We start from the raw sequence: 23,140 nt of genomic DNA, 5'->3' as shown, positions 1-23,140 counted from the left end.
CAGCAAGGTGAGAGCTGGGAGGACGCCTCGGCTCGCTCACAGTGGCTGGTCTTCGGAGAATGCATTATGGTGTGCAACGACGCTGGTTTCTCACGAACTGCGAGATGATAGATTAAACCCATTTAACAGATAGGAAGTCTGAGACCCAGGCTCATCAAGACACTTGTCGATGTTTAAAAATAATCCTGATGGTTCCAGGGGCCAGATCCCAGCCTTGATGCCCTGGTGTGTTTTGAAGTCAACGCTGATGATGCTAACCTGTGCCGCACCTTTAGCGTTTGTATCCCCAAGACCCCCGAGTGTGTGGGAAACATACCAAACTCTCAAAGAACTGATTAAAACAAAAACCAAAACCTCTCAAAGAACTGATCTAAAAAAAAAAGTTTAAAGCTGACTTATTTTAAAGAAATTATCTCTGTTTTATTACTCATTTTTAGGATAATACCCACAGATATGAGCAAAACCCACAAAGAGCTGGAAGATAATGAAAGCTTTAACATAAAATCTCAAGTTATTGAATTCCAGTAAGACATCCATGGAGCTGGTTCAGTTTCTCATAGTCCCCTCCCACAGACATATTCATGCTAACGGCTCGTTACACACTTTTATATCTAGAAACTCTGCTCCTTTTATTTCCCCTATATCCAATAGAATGAAGAAAAGGAGATAATTTTCAGTATAATCATGGGCCCCAACAATTTATTAGTTTTTTTTCTCCTAGGTAAAATTCATGAGTTTTCCCCCCTAATTGTGGTCTTTAAAACAGTATCCCATAGTCACAGGTAGCTGATTACATTTGCATTAAATTACACAAACTTATCCTACTGCGCTAGCCGTATTTCAAATATCCATCAGTTATATTCTGACAGGGCAGGCGACAGAATATTACATCACCATAAAAGGGTTCATGCCAACATCCTTATTCTGGGAATACTGGATGGTCTGGTTACAACCAATTCTCTCACAGAGATGAGATGGTTTTAATGCAATTCTGAGAGGAATATTTGAGAATTGAAGGCATTTGTTTCTTGGTTCTATCCCTGAAGGGACCCAAGGAGCACACCAGACATCAAGAGTGACCGAGAAGCCTGACAGCTTGGTTCTTTCTTAGGGGACAGTTTATCTTGTACCTTTGATTGCTCTGGGTAACACGATGCTTACAGACAACCATACACAGCCAGCCTTGTTGATTCAGCCACACCCCCAAATAGCCTCACCCACCAGATTACTCTGAAACTCAAAAGCCTGTGTCCAGAACCTAGATAAAACCAGACACCAGGATTTTGCTAGTTCCCAGACCAGAGGAGCCACGAAGAAAAGGAAGAAAGAATGGAGAAGCCACCTAAAGCCAAGTAACGTATTGCTTTCTCTTACTGATGGTTTCTGGGTGTGGCCATAGCCAGGGGAGCCTGGAGTAAGGGGCTCCCTCCCTAAATAACTAAGATTTTAAAGCTTATCAGGCAAAGGCCGTGGACCAGAGGAACAACTGGTGCTGATCATGCACTTGAAAGATACACTTTTCCTTACGTGATGAGAAATTAAATATCATTTTAGTAGCCACTTCTCACTGGAGATAGCCATTGCTAATGTCAAAAGCGGTTCTTTTCATCCCTTGAGTTGGACTGCAACAGTTATTAAATGTCTTTGATCAGGAAGTGGGGATTTGTCTTATGGTACTGAAGTAAACTCGTTGGCTTTCCCCGCCCGTGGCTTCCTTTTCGCCTGTGGTCATCATTCTTCTCTGTCAAATTTCTTCTCTCAGTCGCTCAGTGTGGGCTGAGACTTTCCCAACCTTCCCTCAGGTATTGTTAGTCACTGGCTTCCCTCATAGACTTGCTTAGAAAGCTGTGAGGAGGCTGAAACATGGGCCTGGCGATGACAATGTCCTCACGGGGCAGAGGATATTAGCTTCGTGGTTCCGAGAAGGCCTTGTTGGGGCTGCATGAGAGGAGCTGATTTGTACACTTTCGTCCTCGAAGTAATAGTGAAGAAACATGTCAGTATATGAAAGCTTAAACCAGGGCCAGGATCTGAATTCTAGTATGTAATTGAGGTAATGAGTAACTTAAAAAATTAAACAATTGTTTATGGAATGCTTATTGATTATATCATGAGTTTAGTGCTTTACTGGGTCCGCCAGAAGTCCTTCTCTCTGAATGTTTACAGATTGGTGGTGCTGATAGATAATGAAAGCTTATGCATTACAAATAATATGGTAGCGATATCAAAAAATTATGTTGGAGCTTGGGCAGGAGTGCCACCATTTGGGGGAAGAGAGTGTCCTTAGAGAACACATTTGTAAGCTGGAAGAAGGACTAGTCAATAATATTCTTGAGCATGGAGAATGGAGATTGGAGTCAAGGAGAATGTTCCAGAAGGAAATCTAGATCGCAAGACGTGTGGAGATGAGACAGAATGCGGTCGATGAGTGTGTACATATGTCCATCTTGTGCTTTTTGTCAGTAAATACTTTTGATAATAGTGTTTCTGTACTGATAGTGGAGGGCCCATTTTCCTTTCGGGTTACAAGTACCACCTATTCCTGAAGATCTAGGTCAAGGTCACTTCATTCAAGCAAACTCTAGATTTCCTTTTCTGGGAGTAAAGTCTCCTTCAGGTTTCCCATTGTTTTTGTCTTCTTGAAACCTTCCATTTGTTATAACCTAGAATCTATCTATCACTCAAGGACAGATCCCCTTCCTTCTTGGATTATAGCGCACTGAGAATCAGGGGCGCTCCGATTGCTTTCCAGAACATGTATGCAAAGAATGCAGGGCTCTCGATGAGAATGGGTCTTGCAGCAGTTTGCTTATTTCTTAAGGATTGGTTGTATTTTTTTCATTTCCTAAACTGTGCCGCTGCCACTTCTCAAAGTAATGTTTAGAAGAGGGCAGCGGTATTTGATTCCCTCTGTTCGTGCACAGTGGACTCACCGGGATGCTGGTGTTTGTAGTGGCTGTGTAAAAGCTCTGAGTGAAGAAAGCAGCTTCTCCTCTGAGCAGCAATTCTTGTTCGGTGTGGAGGGATTTTTAGCATAGTGTGTGCACATGTCTGGTGCTACGTGACTGCTAAAATAATGAAATACTTCTGCGCCAGGAAGCAAGCGCGTCTTCATTAAGCTCACACAGTTCCCTTCTGATACCTAGGACCCGCTTGCATGCAACAGTCTGGCCTGACAGGGAGCCTTTAAGAGTCTGTGCCGTTGCTGGGGCTGGTAGTGTTTTGGTAGGTCAACACCACTGCTATGGGTGTTTTGACTATGACTCCTGTTTAATCAGTGGTATCTATAACATTGAGGTATGTCCTTCTGAAAAATAATGGGACTGGGGTAGCCTTTTGTGTAGAAGAGAGTAAGGATAATGAGTCCAATCTGGTGGTTTCATAATTTGCTGGTTATATCCCCATAGGCATATTGTTTTACTTCTGATTCTTGTTTTTTTTTGTCAGTAAAAGAAGTGTGCTAATTCTTTTGTTTGTTTTCTTATTTATTTATCTATCCACACATCCATCCATCCATCTAGTCACCCATCATCCATCCATCTACCCACCCACCCTCTAATTCATCCACCAATCTACCCACCCACCCAATCAACCATCCATCCATCCATCCATCCATCATCCATCCATCCATCATCCATCCATCCATCCATCCACCAATCTACCCACCCAACCATCCACCCATCCATCCATCCATCTAGTCACCCATCATCCATCCATCTACCCACCCACCCTCTAATTCATCCACCAATCTACCCACCCACCCAATCAACCATCCATCCATCCATCATCCATCCATCCATCATCCATCCATCCATCCATCCACCAATCTACCCACCCAACCATCCACCCATCCATCCATTCATCTAACCAGCCAGCCAGTCAGCAAAGAGTGGTGCCAAACTGGTGGTGACCAAGAAACATGGAAAGATTCAGTTTGGGCAACTAGCTTGTTTGAAGGTCAAATGAGGCATTGAGAGTAAAAGTCATTTTTTTAAATATTTATTTATTATGTATACAATATTCTGTTTGTGTGTATGCCTGCAGGCCAGAAGAGGGCACCAGACCCCGTTACAGATGGCTGTGAGCCACCATGTGGTTGCTGGGAATTGAACTCAGGACCTTTGGAAGAGCAGGCAATGCTCTTAACCTCTGAGCCATCTCTCCAGCCCAGTAAAAGTCATTTGAAAGTGCAAAGCACCGAGGTAACTCTGAAGTGATCTTCAGCACTTTTTTAGAAAACAAGGAAGGGTATTTTTTATGTACTCTGACTTTTAGCATGGTCCTTCAGAGCTTCATTTATTCATGAGATGTGTGCAAATCACGCACAGCACCCAAAGGACTCTGGGAAGTTTCCACTTAACTAGTATTTGATGAGAATTTCTTTGCTTCAGGTATTACCTCTTTTGCCAGAACATGAACTTCAACAATACTTTCAGAATGCAAAAGTAACACACAATCTTTATAAATAGGGAAAAGAATACAGAAAAACATAGACATAAAGACAAAGATAAAACGAATCCAGTTATACATCCCGGAGAGAAACACTTTTGATGAAACTTCCCTCCAGATACCCTTCTATGCATATATTCATGACTTTCACAGAAACTGCATCCTATTCTCACGCTGCTCCCTAACCCACTTTTTAACACACACCGAATGCTTTATCACTGGGTGGATGAATGAACAGCGTTTAACATTAAAAGAGCCTGTGATCTCTCTGGTTTCTTTCATCTCCGCATTCTAGGACACTGTGAGTGTTAAAACTTCTTACGTTTTCTTCTCGGACCAAGGGAGTCTTGAGCGATGGGCACCTTTTCAGTTCAACAAACACGCACTTGTACAGCCGTCACCAATGACTGCTTTTTATTTTTTTTCATTATGTACACAGTGTTGCTTTATTCAGATCCTTGTTGCTGGATGTTTGAGTTATTTCTTATGTAACAATTACATAATAACTATCCTTATGAACTCAGTTTTGTTTATGTGCAGAGTTGTGCAGTGTGGACTGGGTTTTGGAGAGGGTTAAGGGTGGGAATCGTTAGAGTGGTGGTTCTCAACCTCCCTTTTGCTGTGGCCCTTTAATACAGTTCCTCATGCTGTGGTGACCCTCCAACCGTAAAATTGTTTCTGTGCTACATCATAACTGTAATATTTTACACTTATGAATTGTGATGTAAATATCTCTGTTTTCTGCTGGTCTTAGGCGAACCCCGTGAAAGTGTCTATTGACGCCCCCCCCCAACAAAGGGGGGCAGCAGCCCACAGGTTGAGAGCTGCTGCTTTAGATGAAAAAGGACAGAAAATACTGGGCGCAGTTTTGAAGGACACGAGTAATCATGCTTTGGAGCTCTTAAAAATAGCTTTAATCTCATCAAAGCAGCATCTGTGGGAGGCCCTTGAGCAAGACAGAGAGGACGGTCAGATGCTGGTCAGCCAACACAGGTTTTGTGATCTCTCCTTTGATGCTGGAAGTGGAATATTGCTAATACACCAGCCCCTGGTATTGAGGGGTCCTTCATCTAGGGGGTCCACATGGGATCAGCTGGAGTTGTAATCAATAGTGGATAGCTGTCAGTGGAGTGGGGGATCGCTCCCTGCAAAGTTAAGGTGTAGATAGATATTTGCCTTCCTGGGGACTTGCCATAGCATTGGGAGGAGTCACTTCTGCTGGTGGGTGAGGTCGGGAGTTGTTTTCTATGTAAACCCATAAGGACTGGGGTTTCTGGTCCTTTGCATGCAACCGTTCTTGTGGCCAGCTTGAAACAAGCCAGTCTCTCCCCCCCCACACACCTGTCATAACTTTCCGTGGCCCTTGCATTGAGCATTTGCTACCTGGGTTCAATAGTTGCTGACTCCTATGACGTCACCTCTAAGTATAGGAAGTCTTGAGATTCTGGTTCTCAAACTGATTGCCACTTGAGGATAGGGGTGTTTGTTTTGCATGACAGAAGGTGACATCTGCGGCTGAGACATAAGCAGGGTTGTGTCTGAGTCACAGGAGGCCACAGGGTCGCAAAGGAGGCAGGAAAAAGAGGAGACTCAGTGAAAGGAGGATCCTGCAGTTGCAGCAAACACTCCTGGTGCATCAACCTTCTGCCTAAACTTGCCCAGAGACTTCATGGGAGTCTTGCCCAGGAGAAGCAGGGCAGCATGGGGCAGTCGCTGCAGAGATCGCTAGGTGGAGTAGGATAATTTGTACTATGGTTAAGAATGGAAAATTTATGCAGCAAGAGGTCATGGCTGCCAACAGACAACACAGGGGTGAATCAGAAACCCAATGGGTGTGCTAAGATGATGGTTGGGGTTTAAAGCGTTTGCAGTACAAGCCTTGGGACCAGAGTTCAGAACCCCAGACACCCATGTGAACGCCAGGCGGATGTGGTATGCCACCTGTACTTTCAGCCTCAGAATGCAGAATGCAGAAGAGCATTGGCTGACAAGACTAACCGCGCTGCTGAGCAATGGATTTGTGATGGGGGAGTGTCATATATCAATCTGTTGATTTCCTTGGTTAAGCAATAAAGAAACTGCTAGGCCCATTGGATAGGCCCACCCTTAGGTGGGTGGAGGAAACAGAACAGAATGCCGGGAGGAAGAGGAAGTGAGGTCAGAATCCACAGCTCTCCTCTCCAGAGCAGACGCCTTCAGAGAGACGCCATGCTACCTGCTCCAGGGAAGACGCACACCATGCCCCAGCTCCGACCCAGGATGGACTTAGGCTAGAATCTTCCCGGTAAGCGCACCTAGGGGCGCTACACAGATGATTAGAAATGGGCTAGTCCAGGTGTGAGAATTAGCCTAGAAGAGAATGGGCCAAGCAGTGTTTAAATGAATACAGTTTGTGTGTAATTATTTCGGGGCATAAGCTAGCCGAGCCAGGCGGCTGGGGATTTGGGGACGCAGCCCAGCCGCCGCCCCCCTATTACTACAGATTTGAGCAGGAAACCCTGCCTTAGTGAATAAGGTAGAAGGTGAACGAGCTGTGGAGGCAGATTCCTGACAGCAGTCCTGGGCCTTCATTCATGTGGCCCTTCACACCCATGGGCCCATGCACACACAAAAAAGTGTGAATACACACACGCATGCACCCTACAAATACATAGGGAAAATGGGGTGAAATAAATAATAAAAAGGGAACCTCATCAGGTTTGGAAAAGTCTGGCAACAGGGGAGACTTGGGGCAAGAAGCACTACGGAGGACACCCTGAGGCTTAGCCACCTGCACACAATTTCTAAAGCCATACACCTCTTTTTTTTTTTAAATAGTTTTCTTTAAGCATGACACAAAATCTTGTTTTGGAAATGGACACATGGCTCTTTATTGTTTCGTCCCAGCTGGTGTGACTATCTGTGTATTTTACTATAGGAACACTAGCCCATTTGCTTGTAAAATGCCGTCTTGAACTCTAGCGGGGGAGAATTAGGTACTTCGTCTTTCTAAAATAAGAGAAATTTCAACCTTCCTAATACATCAGCTCCAGAGATGGCAGGTGAGACACATGGGTTTGGGGCCTGCAGTGACGGCTCAGGGGTTTACAGTACTTTTCCACTCTCAGAGAGGGCCAGAGTTCGATACCCAGGGCCCATATTGGCAGTTTACAACCACCTGTAATTCCAGGAGATCCAGTACCCTCTTCTGGCCTCCACAGGTGCACACACACACACACACACACACACACACACACACACGAAAAATGAAAGCAAATGATTAAAATAAGAAGAGACAAGGGCCGTGCCATAGCCCATTCATTATTTATATGACAAGCACTGTGTCCTTGCTTTACGCTAATGTGTTTGTTTGGCGTCTGTGATACCTTCTGACCTAGATGCCCACCTGAGTCCCATTTGACCGACTAGAAAGCAAGAACCCCGAGGAGTTTTGTAATTTTCCTAGGGTTGTAGACATGACAGGCAATGAAAGGGCAGAGTTTGGAGGCGTAGTAATGAGTCAATTTACTCAAGACGAATCAACGGTCAACCTCATTTGGGGACAACTCTTCAGTATTTGACTGTACTGAAACCATTGGCATGTGAGCAGCTACTCTGGATCCAGCAGCTGGGTGAGGTACGGGGCTTCCTGGAGGGGACTTTATTTCCTTTTCTCTGGGACTCTAATAAAAGCGGTCACCACCAATAGAATCTTTTTACCTGTTGGGAAAACTCGTGACTGTTGGGAGAAAAGATTCATTGACAATAATTACGCTTCCTTGTCGAAATGTCCAAGGGACAGCTCAGTTTTTCGGGCACTAAACTGAAATTTTGGCTGCTTGCACATCGTAATCAATACACTAACTTTTGAAAATCTTCACAGCGGCTTGTGTGACAGCACCATTTGTCATGGTGGCAATCTTCCTTCGGTGCCTTTTTCCCCTCAGAAACTGTGTTTCTGTTAATGGCTGGGTGGATGGCTGCTCTCGTCTTCCTTTATTGATGCCCGCATTATCAGAGCGAAGAATCCTAAGCCCTGACAAAATAAAAATAGGCCACATTTATTGCTGCCTCTCAATGTTCCTCACTCATCTTGGTTAGAGAGCGGGCTAGATTCCGCGGGCAGGATGGCTGCTTCCTGAAGCCGGGCCAGCTACCCTCCTGCATCTGTCCATCACAGGACTTCCGGCTCGCTGGCTTTTCTCACAGCTTTGATTTTTCCATTTTGTAAATGGAAATCTTGTATATATCATGAATAATGATAAGAGTTATTTATATAACTGTTACAAAGGATTATTAGACAGGAATATTAATTTTCTCCCAATTCTTGATCAAGAATTGCACTGATGTGTAAATTATCTTTTAATGAAATTTGGAGAAAAGTTTTTCTTGTTTTTTTTTCTGTAGTGCTAATTTTGCATAGGGAAGTAACAGATGAAGATTCCAATATGCTTATATGCTTGCTCTGGGGACCAAAAAGGACATGTGGGTGTCAGGTCCAAAAAGAAACTGGGGACAAATGGCTAACTGTAGTGTCTGTTAGCATCCCAAAGCCCATGCTGGCTCCAGGTTCTCAGCACTGCACATCCCTGACCAGAGTCCATGCTGGCATCCCGATTCTTCTCACCCACCCTGCTCCTTACCCCCATTTTTTTCAGCTCTTTCTCCCAGCTTCTGATTCCTATATAACACTTCCATTTCAGCTGTGAGCTCTTGGCCCCTCTCTTATGCTATTTTCTCCCATTGTGTTCTCCCCAGCCCCCACCACGTGGGCTGTGTTTAAGCTCTGCTCTCTGCTCTGGATTCTTCCAGATGCCTCTGGCTGTATTCGCCTCATCTCTACAACAAAAACTTTCCCCTCACGCATACCTCGGAGCAGACCTGGCCTCACTGTATACATAGGGTTAACCTAATATTGTTGCTACCTGGTGGTAATGAGGGGGGCATTGTTTTCTCCTTCTGTCTGTTCCGTACCTTTGGGCTTTCCTTTCTGAGTTGTAAATTTGCTCAAGGTACAAAGCACTGGCAGCTGGGATGCAGGCGTGTGATCTGTGCTCTGTCCGTCAGTCAGATGCTCACCTTTGAGATTTGGAATAGGAAGCCTATGCAGGTGTAGCCTAGAGAATCTGGTGAGGGGAAGGACAGATAGGTCTGCAAATTAGAAAAAGCCATGTTAGGGTTTGGGGCAGCAACCTCTGGTGCTGGTATCCATGGTGACAGGAGACAGAAAGCACCTGCTAATTGCTACAAAGAGGTAAATGGTTTGTTTCAGCCATCCCTGCTCTGCCCCATGAAAAATATGACAGGAATAATCAACCAATTATAAAATTATCTGTCCACACTAGTTTTAATTTCCTCTGCCTTCAAGTCTGTAGAGATCAGAAGTTATAGGAAAGAAAACGCACAAAATGAAAACAGAGAAGATGATATGGTTTTGAAAAAAAACTCTCAAAGTAGAACACACACACCCTTCTAGGACACTGGTGATAACCAGATGGTTTACATTTACTTGTCAAGAGTCCTTCAAATAGCTGTGCAGCAGAGTGTGTGGAAGTGGCTGAGGCCGTCTGTTATAGGAGGCAGATAATACAGCGAGAATGGCCATTCACTGTGTGCCTGGGGAGCTGGCACTACACAGGGGTGAATGACATCAGGATGCCCCCACACGCACTGTCCACAAGCTTTACAGTTACTCAGGCCCTCTCCCACGAGAACTCCTGTCACTGAACCTTCCCCACAACGCCATTCCATGCACCGAGAAAAACCATATGCTGACATCCCAGCGGCACTAGAATGATAGGTGGGTCTCTCGGGTTTCACGCCAAGTTTGTCCAACCTGACCCAGATGCCTCGGGGCTAAGCTGGTTCATGGTCTGTCTCCTAAGTGAAATAGCTGAATAGAATTACTAAGCTTTCTCCAGCATATTCTTCATTATTAAGAGTCTGAGTATAATATTTATGGGATTTTTGCGATGCTGGAGGCAAGGAGAATGAATACATGGTGTTTCTATCTTCTAGACGCTTTCAGTGTGCTTGGGAAGACACCAAGGGTGATGGTGATGGGTTTGACACCTCCTTAGTTGATCAGAATGCACCAGCACAAGCCATCCCCGCCACTCACTGTGCACCGATAATTGAGTGACGATTACAACACGATATTATTTTATAGAATGAGAATCACCTTCCTGCCAATTTCAGCGGCAGTTTCTCTGGGACATGTACCATCAGTGTGCTTTGGGTTTAGATTGTACAGAAAACAATGCACAAGTCACTGTCCCTGGTGGAAGCTTGTTCAGTGGACATACTGAATATTGGCAGTAAAATAGAGAGGCTAAAAGTGAAGGATCTGGAGTCATATCTTGGCCCCATCATCTAAGGCTGACTGAGTCCTGGAAATTACTTTGAGCCTTCTATCTATCTATCTATCTATCTATCTATCTATCTATCTATCTATCTATCTATCTATCTATCATCTATCTATCTATCATCTATCTATCTATCTATCATCTATCTATCTATCTATCTATCTATCTATCATCTATCTATCTATCTACCTATCATCTATCTATCTATCTATCTATCATCTATCTATCTATCATCTATCTATCTATCTATCTATCATCTATCTATCTATCTATCAATCATCTATCTATCTATCAATCATCTATCTATCTATCTATCTATCTATCTATCTGTCTATCATCTATCTATCTATCTATCATCTATCTATCTATCTATCTATCATCTATCTATCTATCTATCTATCTATCTGTCTATCATCTATCTATCTATCTATCTATCTATCTATCTATCTATCTATCTATCTATCATCATCTTCCCATCTTCTTCTGGAAAATAGAGATGGTTGCTCCTGCTTCATAGAATAGCTTCAGAGACAAAATGAAGTAAGTACATACAAGTGTTTGCTGTAGTTCCCGGGCACAAGAGCGCAGACTGCTATTTTCATCATTAACATTTAATCTTCTACAGTAGCTTTTGGGAGGCCAGAAACGTCATCACAGTGTGCATCTCAGGGATGAGAGCACCTCTCAGGAGCTCCTGTGCTGTTTGGGGTTCACACGAGGGGCTCTGGTTTTCCTGGGGTGGCCTGGTGCATCGGCTTCCCCTGACACTTTGTTGCTTGGTGCTTTATGAAGACCCAGCTGCTCCATCTCAGCTTCGCCTGCTGCTGCCATGATCCTTCTGCCCGTGCCCTACCCGCGCTCTTCCGTCGACCCAGCATGCAGTAGAGACAGTAGGCATCTTTTCGCTTGCCCACTGTGGTCCCAGCAGACTGCCTTTCCCTGTGTGAATTCTAAGATTCTGCCTCTTTACCAGCTTCTGAGGTGTCTCCAGCTTGAATGTGAATTCTCTTGCCCACCTGACTCTACGCTGTCATGATTTCTTTCCGGAATGTTAGTTCACTTATGGTCCAATCAGTCATGGCTCATGAATGATGTAATATGTTTTGGGGATGTTCTAACCCTGAAAAGAGGACCCTGAGAATCACATGCAACCTCCACCTGGCCTTTCAGTTCCGTGGGTAGAGGGGTGAACAGAGGCCTCCACACAAAGTAACTTGAACTCCAAATCCAGAAGCCATCTTGGGCAGCTATAGCCTGTTAGAATCCACTTTTACACAGCTTTGTTAATTGCTTTTCATCTCCCCGTTTGGAACATCAGCAGCTTTAGGAGAGAAATCTAATTCTTTCTGGTTCTTTATTTACTAATGAGCTTAATTTTTTTATATTATTGATGTTTTCCATAATTTTCGAAGCAATGAGCTTTGTTGAAAAGCCATAAGATAGAAGAAAGACATGTCAACGGCAAATTCCATGATCCTCTACCAGTAAGTTTATTACCTGAGGCCCATATTTCTTCATCTGAAAAGGGAGGATAATGGTTCTGGTTACTTTGAAAACCATGGAGGCTGAATACCATCTGTGAGCGATCGGTGATAGGGTTCCTAGTCTCCCTCCTCCACCAGAGGAAGGGTACCCTTGTTCTATTTATGTGCGCCTCGCTACTCCCCTCTCCCAGGAAGAAAGGCAAAACCTATAGGATTCACAATACCCAAACCCATGAAGAGGTGAGTCTTTGGCTACTGGTTCTCAGAGGTGCCCAGGTGGTCCCTCCGTCAGGTGACTCTTTGTTAACTGCTTCTATCTGGGGCCCTACCATGTGGAAGTGTGGTTTCTCACCAAGCTTCCTTCATGCAGGGCTTTTGAAGCCTTAGGTTGTTTACTGAGAGGCTGCAGGATGCCGTGCCTCATGGCCTCCAGTCACCTTCCATTCAAATGTTGAGTTGTCCCCAGGAGCTGATGTCCCATTGCTGACACTTGACACTCAACACAACTGTTTCTAAGATGAATTCTCTGAGCAATGCCAACCGAATGAGCCCAGGATTAAAACTCGCAGACAAATTAAATACATTGTTTGTGCCAGGGTCATTTTCAGGAAGCAGATAAATCGAACAAGCTTTACATAATCCAAAGTCATTTCCTAAAGTGAGGAAACCAGCTTTACCGTAAAGAATAATTGATTTCCTCTCCTTCCAGAGAAGATTGCACTGCCAGATGGTAGCTTGGATTTCAGCAATTGTATTGCTTTTCAACTGCTGTGTTGCATGAGAAAGGAACAAACCACGCCATCTCTTTTGAGACCCCTTAGCAAGCTAAGGACAGGATGAACGTGTGCGTGTGCTGTCAAGGGGGCTGCAAGTGTGGTCTGTACAGAGCTGACACTCGACTGTGTTGAGGCTCCTACTGAACGAGCAGCCTGAATACCTTGCTTTGTTGTGAAATTAGCTAAGGGACCACCACATTCTGGGGAGGGGGAGGGTTGGAGACTTTTATTACACATTAGCTGATTAGATGGAATCCACGGAGCTGATGATCTTGGATTTACCCCAATTCTCTCCATATGCATTTCAAAATGGAAGCATTTTTTGAAATACCTGGCAAGATGGATTTGTGACTAGCAAGGTCTGGATCAGATCCTTGTAGTTTGGGTCTTCCGAGAGGAAGATGCTAGTATAGCATCAGTGTGCTGAGGAGATCAATTTGGGAAATGCTTGGGATGGGTATTGTGGAAAGAATGGACGGCAAGGAGAACATTCAAACCAAGCTTCAGCTCCAACCTCTGTGACCCAAAGGAAGTAGTAGAAGGAGGCAACAGAGGCAATTCTAGACAAATAGAGGAAGGAGGTGTCTTATGTCCCAAGTTGCCCCCTAGAGGAGCCTGAATGAATTCGCCTTTCCCTGCTGTTCTCTAGCCCATTCAGGGTGTGGCCTCAGTGTGATGCAGGTACAGAGGTGGGTCCATGCACTGCAGCCAGGCTGTCAATCAACAGCCTCCCTGCAGCTGGGGCTCAGGCACAGTTTTTTCCCTCCATCATATTCAGCTGTGCCTTTTGTTAGAGCAATTTAGTTAAGGCTTTGGCAAGTAAGCAGTCACTCTATCCTGCAGGGGACCTGTCTTTTCTACCTTACTTAGCGGCCGTGACACACATGCACACGTGAAAGCTCTTCATGATCCCTGATCCCTAATCCTATCCATAACCCCCTAAGGGGGCTCTTATTATGGGTGGCAGGTATATCAGCTGCTGAAATGATTCCAGTGCTCTCTCTTCTTCATTTTCCCAATTTCCTACAGGCATGGCATAGTGCTGGGCATCTTAGCACAGGGCCAGGCATCTTAGCACAGGACCAGGCATCTTAGCACAGGACCAGACATCTTAGCATGGAACCAGGCATCTTAGCACAGGGCCAGGCATCTTAGCACAGGACCAGGGAGGGAATCTTAGCACAGGACCAGGGAGGGCATCTTAGCACAGGACCAGGCATCTTAGCACAGGACCAGGGAGGGCATCTTAGCACAGGACCAGGGAGGGCATCTTAGCACAGGACCAGGCATCTTAGCACAGGACCAGACATCTTAGCATGGAACCAGGCATCTTAGCACAGGGCCAGGCATCATAGCACAGGACCAGGGCATCTTAGCACAGGACCAGGCATCTTAGCACAGGACCAGACATCTTAGCATGGAACCAGGCATCTTAGCACAGGGCCAGGCATCATAGCATAGGACCAGGCATCTTAGCACAGGGCCAGGCATCTTAGCACAGGGCCAGGCATCTTAGCACAGGGCCAGGCATCTTAGCACAGGGCCAGGCATCTTAGCACAGGACCAGGCATCTTAGCACAGGACCAGGGCATCTTAGCACAGGACCAGGGCATCTTAGCACAGGACCAGACATCTTAGCACAGGACCAGGCATCTTAGCACAGGGCCAGGCATCTTAGCACAGGACCAGGCATCTTAGCACAGGACCAGGCATCTTAGCACAGGACCAGGCATCTTAGCACAGGACCAGGCATCTTAGCACAGGACCAGGCATCTTAGCACAGGGCCAGGCATCTTAGCACAGGACCAGGCATCTTAGCACAGGACCAGACATCTTAGCATGGAACCAGGCATCTTAGCACAGGACCAGGCATCTTAGCACAGGACCAGGGCATCTTAGCACAGGACCAGGCATCTTAGCATGGAACCAGGCATCTTAGCACAGGGCCAGGCATCTTAGCACAGGACCAGGGCATCTTAGCACAGGACCAGGGCATCTTAGCACAGGACCAGGCATCTTGATACAGGACCAGGCATCTTAGCATAGGACCAGGGCATCTTAGCATAGGACCAGGGAGGGCATCTTAGCATAGGACCAGGAATCTTAGCATAGGACCAGGGAGGGCATCTTAGCATGGAACCAGGCATCTTAGCACAGGGCCAGGCATCTTAGCACAGGACCAGACATCTTAGCATGGAACCAGGCATCTTAGCACAGGGCCAGGCATCTTAGCACAGGACCAGGGCATCTTAGCACAGGACCAGGGCATCTTAGCACAGGACCAGACATCTTAGCATGGAACCAGGCATCTTAGCACAGGGCCAGGCATCTTAGCACAGGACCAGGCATCTTAGCACAGGGCCAGGCATCTTAGCACAGGACCAGGCATCTTAGCACAGGACCAGACATTTTAGCATGGAACCAGGGCATCTTAGCACAGGACCAGGGCATCTTAGCACAGGACCAGGCATCTTGACACAGGACCAGGCATCTTAGCACAGGACCAGGCATCTTAGCACAGGACCAGGCATCTTAGCATAGGACCAGGGCATCTTAGCATAGGACCAGGGAGGGCATCTTAGCATAGGACCAGGAATCTTAGCATAGGACCAGGCATCTTAGCATAGGACCAGGCATCTTAGCACAGGGCCAAGCATCTTAGCGTAGGACCAGGCATCTTAGCACAGGGCCAGGCATCTTAGCACAGGACCAGGCATCTTAGCACAGGGCCAGGCATCTTAGCACAGGGCCAAGCATCTTAGCGTAGGACCAGGCATCTTAGCACAGGGCCAGGCATCTTAGCACAGGACCAGGCATCTTAACACAGGGCCAGGCTTCTAATAGGTACTTGGGTTTGCAGAATCATGATAAGAGGCTTTGTGAGAGCTCCAAGGCTCAATGTGGAGTAATCATGTGGACGCTGAGGAACCTTCGCTCTGGTGGGCAGCAGAGCATAGGGGAGGCACGTGTGACCTCTGTCTGTATGATCTCACATGTGGGTGGCAAGCCTTTGTTGTGGCGGTAGCCTTCTCCCCAGAGTGGGGAGGCCAGGAGAAAGTCTTAGACATTGCTCTGCAGTACATCCTCTTTAGCATTTTGGAAATGAATCTGAAGCTAATTGTATCAGCAGGTCACACATCAATGACTGTACAGCATCGCCCCACTGAAGCTCATGTCCCTGAGCGGCTTACATGACTAACTGCCTGAGTGTTGACAGCTCTTCCTCCTCCCTGGGAAGATCCAGCCAGGGATAAAAACTGGGAAAGAGAGAGTCTAAGAGAGCGAAGTAATTTGTAGCTAGACAGCTTCTTAGAGTTGAGATAGCTCTCTGTCTGGCTCCTAGGGTTGATAGTTTTGTTTTGTTTTTTTCTGTTTTGATTTGTGCATTTCTTTGCACCAGCTCAGCATTTCTCACAATGAATGTCTGCGGATTGAACTAAGGAACAAACCCCATGTGCCCACTATCTGGTGGATCGTGGGGAGACAGAGGGGAAATAAGCCATGCTCTAAGGGGGCATTTTCCCTAATGGTGGAAGCATATACCATATATTAATATGATGTATGATATAAAATATATAATATATTAATAATACTTATTATTCTAACAATGAAAACTTACAATTGAACAGGGGCAGTGAGCATGGTTAACAATACCAGCATGACGACTGGATGCAGGCAGGACTGTCTGGAGCTCTCTTGAGCTTTCTTTGTTTGGTGCTGGGGGTAGAAGGAAGGGCCTCACACACGCTGGCTAGCACTCTTCTACTGAGCTACACCCCCAGCTCCCTTTCAAGTCCTGACCTACCTGTGGTTTCCTGATCCTGGATAAAAACACGCAAACAGCCTTCCCTCTCTGGATCTGTCCTGGGTTTCTGCATTTGCTGATCAGAGCCCTTGGACTTGGCAACCAACCTGAGCACAGCAGTTCTGAACAGAGATAGGGCACTGCCATAAGTACACACAGAAGGGCACTTCCTGGGACGATACCCACCCAGCGGGAGGGGCAGCTGGTACCGCTCACCTCCGCTGCTGGGCCTCTGGGTTCCCAAGCAGAGCCTTCTTCCATCCAGGACGAGTGCTAGGTATCGTCCCTCCTCAGGCACACCTCCTGGTTCAGGGAGTCCGTGAGTGTGGGCTCCTTTGCCTGCTCAGGAGCCTGGAGGTCAAGGTGAGACCCAGGGTTCTGCTTCTCTTCCCAGAGCTCTGTTCCCTTCAGGCTGGGCTGCTGCAGGTCCTTGGAGATGCTGTTCCTGTGCCTGTCCTTAGAGACCTGGGTCAGGGAGGGTGAGGCTTCAAATGGACTACAGGCAAATGGTCAGTGATAGGTTGCTGTGTGGCTCCAGGTTCCTTAACCTTTCTGAGCCAAAGTGCTCTGAACTTGGCGAGAACTGCATGGTATCTAACTCTTAGTGGGGGCTTGAAAAACTGGTGGCTCTGATTGACATTTGAGTGTAGGTAGCTGTGAAGGTTAGACAGGATTGTGGGGTGGGTGCTTCTTGTTTTGGTGATAGTGGGATGTTAGGTAGATACCTGGCTTTGCATTTTCTTCTAAATATTTGCTTATTTATTTCTTATTTGTGTGTGTGTGTGTTACAAGGTTTCGTTATGTAGCCTAGGCTGGCCTCAAATTTCTGATCCTCCTGCCTCAGCCTCTCAAGTGCTGGGATTGTAGGCCTGTGCCACCACACCTAGCCTTTTGACCCCTAGCCAGATTTTGCAAGTCAATTTCCTCATGTGAAAGAGAGGTCAAGCACCTTACCGAAGACTGCTGGGAAGCCAGTGAGGTGCTCAGTATAGCAGAGTCTATGACGACCGTCTCAGCGCACTTTGAACCAGCAGTATAGAATGAATACATAATACGTACTGACGTGTGTCTGTATCATAGCAGACTGGCTCAGTCTCAGCAGAGTGCAGGAGGAGGAGCGTTCAGCCAGCAGCAAGAGGTACAGATCTGTCTCCGGTGGTCAGCGTGTAGTTAGGGCACTCGGGACACATCTGTCAGCTCCTCTGAGCCTCAGTACTGAGAGTAACAGTGGCTGGGCTAGGAGCCTGCCTGGTGCTCTCCCCACAGAAACTCACCTAGTCCTCAGCACTCTGAGAGGAAGGCACCCATCGGTGCTTGATACTCATGACAAAATGAAGACATGGAGAGGTTATGCAGTCTGCTCCAGGTCACACAGTGAATGAGGGCAACATTAGACCATAGCCTGAATCTTACCCAGTATGCTATGAAACCCTATCAGCCTTCCTTCTGCTCCTAGGACTCTATGGTCATGCCCTCAGAGGAGAATAGAGCATCATACATATAGGACATGCTTCTTTACATACTCAGGGGCTTGGCTCCACCCTTCTCCATGCTTAACGAATGGCTTATGCCACTGTATCAATTGAGGTTTCCGGCAGGTGTGGGAAGTGATGTATGTGTATATGGATGGATGCACATTGGAGTTCTCCTATATGATTTCACTCTCCATGCATTGGGAAGCAGGGAAGCCTTCCTCATCAGACAGTTCTGGAATTGAAAGTCCATATCAACCACAAGTCTTTTCTGAGCCCTCTGAACTCATGGCCCGGGAGTGTGCATGGCTTTAGACCTTTCTCCTTGGTGATTTTAGGATGAGTCTGGGAAGGGCTCTCTGTGACTTGGGGACTTGTTCTGTTTTAATCCTGAGCTACGGCCGAAATTCCAAGGACAGTCAGTCTTGAAGAAGTGGGCAGGCCTGCGAGGGTCTCCTCCCGTCCACAAGGCTCAACCAACAGCTTCTGCTCAAGTCAGTAACAGGAACCTGAGCAGAACCCTCCAGAACTAGGCTGCACGGGCCGGGGAGAGGTGGTGTGGCAGGGCCCTGTTTCTGGGACTCTGGGACTCTTGCAGAAGTCCCACTCAGGAGAAGCAGTCCTAAATGCCCTCCACACACCTGCAGAGGGCCATGGGAAGGGACAGGTGAGCTTCCAGCTTTGTTTTCATCCTGGCAGGCCACCCAGGAAAAGCTGGAGCACCAAATTTCTAGTTGGATTTTTTTTTCCTTCTGAGTCATGTCTGGGGTACGGCTGACTGGGCACTGCTTGTGAGTAATTGCATTGAGCTGGCTCTATTCGAGGGATTTAGAGAGCCTCATTCGGCTGCACTAATTAAAGTTTGACTCTTGGATCTAATCAGCTCCTCTTGGCCACAGAAGTGATTGGACAGCCCAGGTTTGCAAAGGAGGTGAGGTCGTGGGTGAAACACCTTGACGGCTGCTTTTCAACACTGAATTTAAACAGCATTGTGCTTTGAAAGAGTGGAAACTTCTTTTTGCTTTTTTCAGGAGGTAGAAAAAGGTAACTAGATTAGATACTAAATTTTACCCCTTGGAGCATTTTATGTACGGCACAAGATCCCTAAGCAAGGCTCTGTTGAAGGCAAAAGCCAGTTTTGGGGTGAGTGAGATGGGGTTATATGGCCTGAGCTCAGAGAAAAAGCCCACGACAGCCATGTTTGCTGGGGTCTTAGCATCCTGGCAGAAGAACACAGGTGTGTGGATTCCTAGACATTTTCTCAGGGTAACCCGAGGTCCCTATGCAAATGCACATCCTCTTTCCCTGTCAGCCTCTGAGACCCATGTACCCCAGACATGAGAAAGTAGGATTTTGGTCAAGACAAAATGACCTCTTCCCCTTAGCCCCACTTGGCATGTCTCCTAATCCCTTCAAATGGCGCCACTCTCTGGTGGCCCAGTATTCAAATATATGAGCCTATGGGAGCCATTCTCCTTCAAACTACCACACAACTAAATGTTTTATAAGGGAATCCAACTCTCAGTTATATGAAAAAGGATTAATGAAACAACCCCGAACAAGCAGATCCAGGTACAGTTCTACATGTCCCGCCAGAGAGAAGGCTGCCCATAAGGTCTGTCAAACATGAGCTCTCCGGCCTGCCCAGGACCTTTTCTTTGTAAATGTTAAGGCCATCTGAGCAATGCAGGTACCTGTAGGTAGCCAAGACCCTGGCGAGCTACAACAGGAACGTTAGCGGCTCTCACCTGGTGGAGTGCTCATTTAGTGTGTGGAGTACTGGAAGGCGTGATTGCTGCGGAGTGGAAGGAAGGCTCAAAGGCTGGTGAGAAGGATGTGTGCCTGCTACCACTCATGGATAGCTCCTTCCTGTTCTTAAAAGCTAAGTCCCCCCTCTTCTGCCCGTTCTGTATTGTTCCTACCTCTCCGTTCATGGACCTCTTGTCTTTCCCTTCACACTCTGATTTTAAAGTTTCGCTTTTACTATCATTATTAATGCACGTAGATTTCACATATTAACGGGGTTCCCTGTAACAGTTCCATAAACACATATATACTATGTTTCGATCTATCCATACTTCCAACTACCTTATCTCATCCTCTCCTCTCCCTCTACACAGTCTCCTGGTAGTCCCTAGTAGTTTCTTAAAAATTAGAGCATCTACATATAAAACACGTCATATTTTCATTCCAAGCTTGGCTTACTTTGCTCATTTAGATACCTAGTTTTTTCTACTCTTCTGCAAATGGCATGATTTTGATGTTTTCTTTGCCCGAGTAATACTCTGTTCTGTGCATAGACTACATTTTCTTTATCCACTCATCAGCGCATGGGCACTCATGTAGATTCCATGACTTGCTTACTGTGGAAGTGTTGCACTAGACATGGATGCCTACCTCTGTGCTGTGCTGACATAGAATCCTCCAGGTGCATGCCAGTAGTGGAATAACAGGATCATATGATGTTTTATTTTTTAAATAGGGGCTGCATTGTTACTCTCACCAAGAGTTCCCCTTTTCTCGTATCTTTGCTAGCATTCGGGGAGGTTATTTTTCCCATTTTTGTGTGTTTGTTCTGAGAAAATGGTTCACTAGATATTCCTGGTTGGCCTTGAATGTACCATCTTCCCGAGCTCCTAAGTATTTAGATCCATGGCTGTGTACCAGCAAACCCATCCTGTTCTGAAAAAATAATTGTAAGGGTCCTTCTGAACAGGGTGACATGAAATCCCTCCACTCCACACTCCAGGCACAAGAAGGGGGATTTCCTTAGATGGCCTTTGCTTTTACAATGAAGAATTCTAACATCGTAGAAAGGAATGCCAGGGAACGGCTTTGTCTGGGACCTATGGAAAGCAGAATAGCCTGGCTGAAGGCTGGTGTGCATCCTTTGCCTAAATGTGTTGGAGTTTGAGACCTCCCAGAGCAAAGCTACCTAAGGTTTGTATCGCTTAGGATGCTGCTAACCTTAAGAGTCCCTGAGCCCCTTTTGAGGCCTGCCAACTCCTGTTATTCCAAAGGGGCCCCTCCCTTGACTCCCTGCTACCAACCTCTGCAAAAGGAACCTTGGAGCTACGTTCTCTAGAGCTTCAAAAGGCTGCAGAAATAGCAGAGGCCGACAAGCATCCAATTACAACAACGCTTGACCTTTTCTCTACCGTACTTGTCCTGTTGTTTTGACAAACTATCCGGCAAATCCAACTTAAGGAAGGGAAGGTTGATCTCGTTTCCAAGTCCAGGGTCATAGCCCGTCATGGTGGGGAGGGGTGGAGGCAGAAGTTTGAAGACACCAGATGTCTATCATGACTGGAGGAGTCATTTCCCCAGACCCGACATTGACTGTTTTAATAGGAGGTTTGAGTTCTGGGAAAACCTATGAAGGAAGGCCTTGTATTCTGAGTGGAGAGGCAGGAGCTTGAGGGAAGGCTTTAATTTGACTCCTGTTTACAGCTTGGGTAGTATCAGACACTGATACAAGATGCTTTCCTGAGAGATGTAGGCCTTCCTGAGAACCAGCCAAAGGGAACAGCTTGACTCCTAGCTAGTTAAGAAGAAAGGGCCTCTCTGACCACTCCAGCTTCCTACAGGAGTCGGTGGAGGGTCCTGGTGGTACCGCCATGTATACTGTTCCTTTTGTCTGGCTTGGGGATCTGAATCTTGTCTGCACCCGTGTCTTTGGTCAGTGACTTAGCCTCTTTAAGTTAATATCTATGTCTTGTATGTTTTGAGAGTGCTAGTGCTTCCTTCCAATGCTGTGGCCATTATATAAACGGTCTCATGCAATGGAATCTGACACACAGTAGGAATCTAGTTCCTACTATGCGTGTTCATCCTTCCCAGTCACTTTTTGCTTACCTTACTCCTCTTCTAGGACCCAAAGTGCAACCTCCTTTTAGTGTCTTCCTTGACCCTTCCAAGCCCATGTAAACCATTCTTCATTCTCTGAAAGCCCTTAGTCCATATTTGAAAGAGCACTTCCTGCATTGTGCTTTCAGACACTTGGGTTTCTGTGTCCTCACCGGCATCATGAGGGCCCCAGCTAAGAAACTGCAGCATTTATCTTTGCAAGCCTATGTGTAGCCAAGTACTCCAAACAAACAAACAAACAAACAACCTTATAGGCTCTTCCTGAGTACAGGAGATAAAATGCCAGCCAATAGAAGACATTCGAGCATGGGAAAGAGAATGAGAAAGAAGAATGCATTAGTGAAGGAGGTGGGTGGAGGAAATGGACGGAGGCTTGATGACAGCCAGAACTGATGGCCCATTTAACAGAGCACTAATAGCTTGCCAGGTCCCAGAGTGGATCATTTGCTTTCTCTCCCCAGTTTCAGGGCAAGCACGGGGCAAGGCTCAGACAGCAGCTGACACTTTAGATTGTTTCTCCTTCCCTCAGTCCCACACCACCTCTAACTTCTTTGGGACTCATATAATACAGCTTAAAACTGGGATAAAGAAGTTCTGAAGATTTTTGTGGTAAAGCTTTTCTATATGTGTGTTCTATCCACATTTGTCTGTCTCTAATCCAACATTCCAGCACCCTTAGTACACACCAGATACTGTGATTGCTATCTGGGGTTCAGACAGAAGCCAGACATGGCCACTGCCTTCAAACGCTCAGCATATGGTGAAGGTGAGCAATGTCTTTTCAGGAGCTATTCTGTCAGCATGACAAGTATGTAAGGAAGGGAAGAACAAAGTGCTGATAGAGGCTGTGTGTGTGTGTTAGTGTGATTGTGTGTGTGTGAAATAGAATATTAAAAAGAATTGTAGCTCAGAGTGCACAGTTTCTCACGTTGGTGCAATCGGC

At 46.3% G+C, this 23,140-nt stretch overlaps 1 protein-coding gene across 1 annotated transcript in view; it reads left to right on the top strand.

Moving 5' to 3' along the window:
• Positions 1–1,276: 1,276 nt before the first annotated feature.
• Fer1l6 (fer-1 like family member 6) overlaps positions 1,277–23,140 on the top strand; it is a 141,333-nt gene continuing 119,469 nt past the window's right edge. The window contains exon 1 of the mRNA XM_075960973.1: positions 1,277–1,352. Coding sequence (XP_075817088.1) covers positions 1,330–1,352 — 23 coding nt within the window. The 5' untranslated portion in view covers positions 1,277–1,329. The remainder of the gene's footprint in view (positions 1,353–23,140) is intronic.

The sequence above is a fragment of the Microtus pennsylvanicus genome, chromosome 2 (genome assembly GCF_037038515.1).
Source record: "Microtus pennsylvanicus isolate mMicPen1 chromosome 2, mMicPen1.hap1, whole genome shotgun sequence".
Taxonomy (NCBI): domain Eukaryota; kingdom Metazoa; phylum Chordata; class Mammalia; order Rodentia; family Cricetidae; genus Microtus; species Microtus pennsylvanicus.
The sequence above is the reverse complement of the archived record's forward strand: the minus strand, read 5'-3'. Positions and strand labels throughout refer to the sequence as shown.